The following is an 8,033-nucleotide window of genomic DNA, read 5'->3' as shown; positions in this document are numbered from 1 at the left end:
ACTTCTCTCATCAAATCAAATTGCATTTAATATCTCAAATCCAATTTTCTCGTCCGAGTTTTATTTTCTCAGCAACTTTCCGGGAAAATGTCTGGCCGTGGAAAGGGAGGCAAGGGGTTGGGCAAAGGGGGAGCCAAACGGCACCGAAAGGTTCTCCGCGATAACATCCAGGGCATCACCAAGCCCGCAATTCGCCGGCTGGCTCGCAGGGGTGGTGTGAAGCGTATTAGTGGGCTGATCTATGAGGAGACCCGCGGAGTCCTGAAGATATTTCTTGAGAACGTGATTCGTGACGCAGTAACATACACCGAGCACGCGCGGAGGAAGACTGTCACGGCTATGGATGTCGTTTACGCCTTGAAGAGGCAAGGAAGGACTCTGTACGGGTTTGGAGGCTAGATTTGTGTATGCTTGGGGGTTTATTAGGGTAGGAGGGTAGTTTTCTTAGTGTTGGTTGTGGATCTTGGCTATAGATCTGGTTTCTGTGGGTTTTTCCTCTGTTCATGTGTTCCTGTAATTCGCAGTGTCAGTTTCTGTAATTCGCACTTTCTATTTGGAAGTAATAGAATCTATTGTTTTTTGAAATTTTTGTGGGTTGCTCTGTTGATTCTTTAACTAATCTGTTTGGTTGCTCGGAAAATAGTTGAAGAGAAAAAGAACTAAATCTGCCCGAGCATATTATTATGGATTTCTCGGTAAAACAAACACAGGTTAGGCTCTGCAAGTCTTGTTAGACTCTCTAAGCTGCCGAATTTTGTGGTGTGGGATTTGCTTCTGTGAATCTTTTGTTATTTACTCCATCGTTTTCCCTGTAAAGCCGTGCTTGTAGTTTTGTAATCTTTGTTTGGTTCCATCGAAAATGCTGAAAGGAATGCTATAAGTTGTGAAAAAATTTAACAAAATGAGGTAAAGCTCTGTTTGGTAGGCTCTACTTAATTTGAGCTTGTCGTTTAATAACTTTTTAGCTCCACAAAACGGCGGATTGTTTGGTTTCTGTTTCAATATTGGAAAAAAAAAACCTCGTTTTTTTCTATTTGGCGCTTAGAAATTCCTCATTTTGGCTGTGGCTTTTTGTGGAGCCCAGCATTCATGGCTTATTTCTCAATGATCATCTGCAATTGGGCTGAGTTGGATCTCAATTGCTGTACATCCTTATATGGGCTTAGAATTTGTTTTGTTGGGCTGGTCTTAGGCTCGCGACCTATTGCTATAAGTGTGTGCTCCATGGTCCATGGACCAACGCTATAACATGAGCTTGGATTAGTATTTAGTTTATTTGAATTGAAGAATATTTAGTTATGTTGGAGAAATATTTTTGTTTTATCAAAAAATGAAAAGACAAAAATATTTATTTCAAATATAATTACTTGAGTGTGGAGGAAAGCCTATTCCATGAGCTTAGCACATCCAAATTGTGATCGAGCTTGGCACATCCAGCGTTCATTTGGTAAATGATTTCGTTTCGGTTTAGATATTGTAATGAAAATTGATTGACGTGAAAAAAAATAGGAATGTTTGGTATGAAAAAATTTTGTTTTGTAATACTTTTTTTATTTGAATAATAATAAAAAAAATAATTAATACGATGTAAAAAGTAAAAGAATGCTAAAAAAATGAAAAAGTAGGATAAATAGTATTATACCGAAATCATGCCAAAACTATTTATCAAACGGATTTGAATGGTGAATATATTGAACTTGTGTGACTTTGGGCCTCGGGCTATAGGATCTCTAGCAGCTTCGGGGATCCACCCACAATTATTGCTTTTTCTAATAGTTGTTACTTGTTAGTTATCCATTCTAAACCGGTAACTGTGGTGGCCAAATTACTCATATGACAATTCTTTTTATTATTAATATAATCTGTTGAGAATAATTTTTATAAAGTCTTTAGCATAAATCAAGATTTTTGTACCCTACATCAGATGTTGACACATTAGCCTAAAAAAAAAAAAAAAATCAAATGCTACCGAAACACCTCATCTTACCCTTTTCTTTTCTTTTTTAGACCTTGCAAATATCTCTGTTCGTGCAAGTATTGTGAAGCTTTTCTTAGTTCTTGTCCTGTATGTATGTTGTGCTTTAATAAAAGGAAAAAAAAAAAAAGTAAAGAAGCTTAAGGTCCGTTTGTGATTGTGTTTAAGTTGCTTAAAAGTATTTTTAACACTCTAAAAGTTCGTTTGAAGGAGAAAAAAAATATTCGTTTAGTAGAAAAATTAAAAGCACTTTTATGGGTTTAAAAATAGCTAAAATACACTTTTGACAAAAATTTAAAAATAAAATTTTTTCCTAAAATTTTTTTTTGATTTAAAAACTCTATTTCTTAAACGAAATCTCAAACAAACGCTTTGAGAAAACAATTTTGGTAAAAAAAGCAAGAGAAAAATATAAAAAAGCCCCCCAAACTATCAGTCGTTTTCGATTTAGCCCCCTAATGTTTCAAAAGTGATAAAGTAGCCTCCCAAACTACCAAACTATTACATTTTGGCCACTCCATTAATCAAAACCGTCAGTTTGAACGGAAACTGCAAAACAACGTCGTTTTATTGGGGGCTACTTTATCACTTTCTGAATATTTGAGGCTAAAATGAAAATGACTGGTAGTTTGAGGGACTTTTTTATATTTTTTCCAATTTTTTTTTTCTTCATAAAAGGGCATTATAGTAACTTACCTATAACAAAACGACGTAGTTTTACAGTTTCCGTCCAAACTGAGGATTTTAATTAATGGAGTAGCTAAAATGCAATAATTTAGTAATTTGGGAGCTACTTTATCATTTTTGAAACATTAAAAAGCTAAATAAAAAATGGCTGATAGTTGGCGGCTTTTTTTATATTTTTTCCAAAAAGCAAATAAGGGCGGCGGCGGAAAGAAAGGAGGAGGTTTTTCTTTTTCTTTTTCTTTTAAAGGTTAGGATCAGTGGTTTGGTGATGATTTATTTAACACGTGGAGCAGAAGCGCCTCGATATTTCTTCATGCTTCTTTTTTGGGTTTCTCCCTGGTAAAGTTCGAACAGCTACCGGTGGCCGTGACAAAAGCGATTCACAAGAAACGACTAGCTTCAGTAACGGCAGATCAACGACACCTTTACCACCCCGCATGCAAAAAGAGCGACAACTCTAATCTACCTGACAAGACAACCACCTCTATCCCGCCACCTGTCACGCACTGGCTGCTGACGTGGATCTTCCACCGATTACCAGGGACAACAAAAATGGGATGTAGCTTTACCTTCACCCTCACCTCTCAATTAAGGTAGAACCTTCTTGTCTTAACTACCACAGGCACCGGAGACCGGACCTTCGAAAGCCACCACAGCCTTCTTCTTCAGATCCAGCAATAGAGAACTCTGCCATTTCCGGTTGCCTGTATGGGGGTACTAAACGACGACGTCGTCGTGATCCAGAAGGGTAAGACGCCCGGCGAGCCCTGCGTCATCACCATCAATTGCCCCGATAAGACCGGCCTCGGTTGCGATATTTGCAGAATAATCCTCGATTTCGGCCTCTACATTACTAAAGGAGGTCTGCTATTTACTACAAAACTCAACGCTCACTTTCTACCGCAAAATTTTCACTTCTTTTTTTAAAGAATAATCCTCGAATTGGATATTTTATCCAAGCAATTTTGATTCTCTTTGCGGACATTTTTGGTTATAGATGTTTCGACTGATGGGAAATGGTGCTACATAGTATTATGGGTGGTTTCTCATTCCAGCTCGCTCATCTTGAGATGGTCGAATTTGAAAAACCGCCTTCAATCCGTATGCCCGTCGTGTTTGGTGTCGTATTACTTTGACCAACCGTCTACGCACGCCGCCTCTTCTCCGGTTTACCTGTTACAGTTCTTTTGCCTTGGCCGAAAAGGGTTACTGCACGGTAATCGGACGTGATTGTCTTTGATTTTTAGTGTTCTTTGGTTGCTTTATGTGCGTGGTTCTAATGCAGCTTTGGAATTGGTTTAGATGTTACGCAGGTCCTCTGTGAGCTTGAGCTTACAATTCAAAGGGTGAAAGTGATGACCACTCCGGATGGCAGAGTCCTCGACCTCTTCTTCATAACAGATAACATGTCAGATTTTCTTCTGGGTTTATGTCAATTTTTTTAATTGATAACATGTGGGAATTTCTCTTGAGATGTTTTCCGGATTGCAGTGTTCTCGACCTCTTCTGTTTAACAGAGAACATGTCAGATTTGCCATTCTTGCTCTAGGGCTTAGATCTAAGCTTCCTTATGTCAATGGGAATTCCAATTTTTCTTACTGAGTAATTCTTTTTGTGGGCAACTGGAAATATGATAGATTAGATATGTCAGAGAAACCAGAAGAGAGAAGAATTGACTGGATACAATTATTGCCCACGCTTTAACTGATTGATGTTTTCTAGTAATCATAAGATTTTTATTTATAAATTTAACCAGTTGGTCAGGGTGGGTGGTTATTTAGCTTCATCTGCTACAATAAATTTCAGGGAGCTTCTACACACAAAGAAGCGACAAGATGAGACGATGGAACAATTGCATGCTGTTTTGGGTGAATCATGTATCAGCTGTGAACTTCAATTGGCAAGTCCTGAGTATGAATGTCATCAGGGAATTTCTTCTCTTTCTCCTCTTGTAGCTGAGGAGCTTTTTAGATGTGAGTTACCAGACGAGGAAATCTGCTCTCAAGCTCTTAGTCCAGATATGGCAAAATTGATGAAAGCTAGTGTGACCATAGACAATTCATTGAGTCCAGTTCATACATTACTTCAAATACACTGTGCTGATCACAAGGGTCTATTGTATGACATCATGAGACCATTGAAAGACTGCAATATCCAGGTATGAATTCCTATCTTTCACCATGATTATTTTGACAGACAAATTTTCTTAACTAGAATCTGTTGTACAGGATTTTAATAATGTCTTGGTTTTATATCTATGGAATCCTAGCTGTCCTCGAATGGGATGGTCCTCTGCCTGTGCTGTGTTACTTTCTCCAAAACGACGTTACTTATGTTGCTATGCTCAAAGTTGATTATATTTAATTTTAGAACTTTTTGGACAAAAATTAAGCTACTACCACCTTATTACCTGGCTATTGCCTAATTGCTACTGTTAATTTTGCGATCTGATAATCCTTGTGTCTCAAAATAAGATTAGGTCAAATTCGTCTGCCAATCAAAGTTGGCTACAAACATAGTTACACCATTTGATATTGGCAAACCATTAACTAACTACCACGGTTCCGCATTTCTCTTTTTCTTATGTGCCAGCAGGCTGTCCTTCCGTCCTTGCTTCTAGTAGTCGCCTCTTACCCAAATAAACAAACAAATAAACAATTAGGAGCTGATTCTTGAATTATCCTTGATGGCTGAGTGCAGGAGGTCCACTAGGTGGTAGGGAACTCCTAGGCGGTCCTCAATATATGTTAATGGTAGATTGGATCCCATTACTCAAAATTGAAATGGTGGATCAAATCTTAACTTTTCTTCCAACATTCACCATAAAATTATGCATGTCAATTCAAGCTGACAAATAATAACATGTTTTCAGTTGGCTGATATCTGATGCGTTTTGGATTGTTTTTTATTATTCAGATAGCTTATGGTCGACTCTCATCGAATAACAAGGGCTATGGTGATTTGGACCTATTTATACAACAAAAGGATGGAAAAAAGATTGTTGATCCTGACAAGCAGAGTGCATTATGTTCCCGTTTGAAGGTGGAAATGCTCCATCCTTTGCGTGTCATCATTGCGAACCGAGGACCAGACACCGAACTGCTGGTTGCTAATCCAGTTGAGTTATCAGGAAAGGGAAGACCACGAGTTTTCTATGATGTTACACTTGCTCTAAAATCACTTGGGATCTGCATTTTCTCGGTAAGAATACTTGGCATCAGAAAGTAAGTGATTCAGGAATCCCATTGGCACATGCAACTTCCATGATTTTTTGCATTCCGATTCCATGAATCATGGTGCTAGATTGACAATCAGGCATTGTATCTTTTCTACATCGCTAATGTCCACCCTTCAGTGTGGGGGGCATCATGCATGGGATTCTTGAATCACTTCTCTATCGTAAATTATCATTTCAAATGCAGAAATTCTTGTAACACGTTCCTCTCTGGGCTTTTAGGCTGAAATAGGAAGGCATTCAACATCGGATCGTGAATGGGAGGTCTACAGATTTCTTTTGGATGAGAACTGCAACTTCCAATTTTCTAATTTGGTAGCTAGGAATCAGATTGTAGACAGAGTTAGAAGAATATTGATGGGCTGGTGAGTAGATTTATTTTCCTTTATAACAAGGTTCTGAGTTCCACTTAACTCTGTGAGCTCTCTCTCTCTGTCTCTCTCTCATCTCATCTATGATGTATATATATGGTGCATTAGTTGCTAGTTACCTAACGCAGATAACAAGTATTCTTGAATCTCCATCTCACTGCTGTATGTTGACCATATTTCCTTTTAGTTGTGAATGTCTTTAGGCTTCATGGTCTAGGTTTTGTGAGCTATGAATTTCCCATTTGTCAAATGTAATTGTATTTCTGTTTTGCATTTTCTTTGTTATATTATATGAGGTGTTGCTTGGGTTTTAAGGGAATAAGTTTTGTGGTTGATTTGCACTGTGAATTTGTGAGGGTGTATTTTAGTAGTTTGTGTCATATTACTATACCCAGGTTGCCTGCTGAAGGATGCATTCAGAGAAGACATTTGGCCTAATTGCAATTTGCTCTGGTGCTGTTTGGTGTTTCACCATGTAGGGTTTGAGTTGTGAAAACCAACAACCAGGAGTGGCTGACCCCTAATTTTTAGCCATTCCCTCTCTTTCAGCCATCAATATTAGAAAAATTGGCTCTTTTTCAGCCCCTAAACCATTAAATTGATCAATATTATATTTGATAGGTTTGGCTTGGGTCTAATTTTGGAAATGGAACCGTTGGAATTAGGACACATATCCCTTAATAGGATATAAGGGACACGCGTTTCTTTTTTCTTTGGGATATTTCAAATATCAGTCCATTTTTAAGTGAAAGTTCTTATTTCATCAATTTCTTTGTTTTCTTTTTGTAAAAGCAAAGAAGAAAGCAAAGAAGAACCAAGTTAAATTAGTGCATGAGATTTAAGGAAGGTTGTTATATATATATATATATATGTGTGTGTGTGTGTTTGTGTTTTGGTTAAATATTACAATTTACCCTTTCATACGAAGGAAAACTAAAAAGAAAAAAGGACTATAAAAAAAAAAAAAAAGTAGACATATCAACTACAAGAAATATACTCCGACCAGAAGAAATGCAGCTTTTAGAGGGCCGTTTGGCAAACGACTTTGGTTCAATACTATTCATCTTACTGTTTTATTTTTTTAACATTCTTTTACTTTTTATATCACATCAATTATTTTTTATTATTATTTAAATAAAAAAATCACTATAAAACAAAATTTTTTCATACTAAATATTTTTATTTTTTCACTTTTTTCGAAAAGAAAAAACATTATTACTTCTTTTTAATTTTAATTTTAATTTTTTATATCAATCAATTTTTATTACAATATCGTATCAAAACCTTTTTAACAAACACTTTTCACTTTCTTCCATTTTTTTTTTTTTTTTTTTTTTTTTCTCGCACTTTTGCTGCAGTAAAGGACCACTTTAAACCCAAACACCACCTAGAAAAAAATATCCTCATGCACTGCAACTTGTTCTTCATCCATCCATCCATCTATCCTGCCCACTCGTGTTTATTTTTTATATCATCAGGAAGAAAACAATGGAGAATTTATGTGAGGATTTATTGGTTGATATTCTGTGTAGACTTCCTCCGAAGGATCTGCTTAGAGCCAGGTGTGTATCCAAGGAATGGAATGAACTTGTTCATGTTTGCATCAGGATGAAAACAATGGAGTATTTATGTGAGGATTTATTGGTGGATATTCTGTGTAGACTTCCTCCGAAGGATCTGCTTAGAGCCAGGTGTGTATGCAAGGAATGGAAAGAACTTATTGATCATGTTTGCATTCGAAGGATTTTGCCTGATTCTCGTGTCA

The 8,033-nt window shown here is 36.9% G+C and overlaps 2 protein-coding genes across 3 annotated transcripts; both read left to right on the top strand.

The window, feature by feature from the left end:
- LOC132164245 (histone H4) lies at positions 1-585 on the top strand. Its single transcript, XM_059574711.1, has one exon. It carries the CDS (start codon positions 88-90, stop codon positions 397-399), a length of 312 nt encoding a protein of 103 aa, XP_059430694.1. The 5' UTR covers positions 1-87; the 3' UTR covers positions 400-585.
- Positions 586-2,976: 2,391 nt separating this feature from the next.
- On the top strand, positions 2,977-8,033 carry LOC132163995 (ACT domain-containing protein ACR9-like). 2 transcript variants are annotated; one of them, XM_059574399.1, is made up of 7 exons: positions 2,977-3,524; positions 3,660-3,878; positions 3,965-4,070; positions 4,469-4,820; positions 5,579-5,863; positions 6,120-6,262; positions 7,801-8,033. In XM_059574399.1, coding segments are annotated over exons 1-7 (1,260 nt in total). In that variant the 5' UTR covers positions 2,977-3,370; the 3' UTR covers positions 7,802-8,033. The 2 variants fall into 2 exon arrangements, with proteins under 2 accessions (XP_059430382.1, XP_059430381.1); XM_059574398.1 differs by lacking the exon at positions 7,801-8,033 and having other exon boundaries at positions 2,978-3,524; positions 6,120-6,582.

The sequence above is a fragment of the Corylus avellana genome, chromosome ca10 (genome assembly GCF_901000735.1).
Source record: "Corylus avellana chromosome ca10, CavTom2PMs-1.0".
NCBI lineage: Eukaryota > Viridiplantae > Streptophyta > Magnoliopsida > Fagales > Betulaceae > Corylus > Corylus avellana.
Note: the sequence above shows the minus strand (reverse complement) of the source record. Positions and strands in the feature narration are given on the sequence as shown.

Bases quoted from the DNA above. Each gene is read 5' to 3' on its own strand.
- LOC132164245 (XM_059574711.1), top strand. From the start codon at position 88: ATGTCTGGCCGTGGAAAGGGAGGCAAGGGGTTGGGCAAAGGGGGAGCC.
- LOC132163995 (XM_059574398.1), top strand. From the start codon at position 3,371: ATGGGGGTACTAAACGACGACGTCGTCGTGATCCAGAAGGGTAAGACG. The intron at 3,525-3,659 runs GTCTGCTATTTA...TTTTGGTTATAG, and splicing joins CCTCTACATTACTAAAGGAG to ATGTTTCGACTGATGGGAAA. The intron at 4,071-4,468 runs GTCAGATTTTCT...AATAAATTTCAG, and splicing joins TTCTTCATAACAGATAACAT to GGAGCTTCTACACACAAAGA.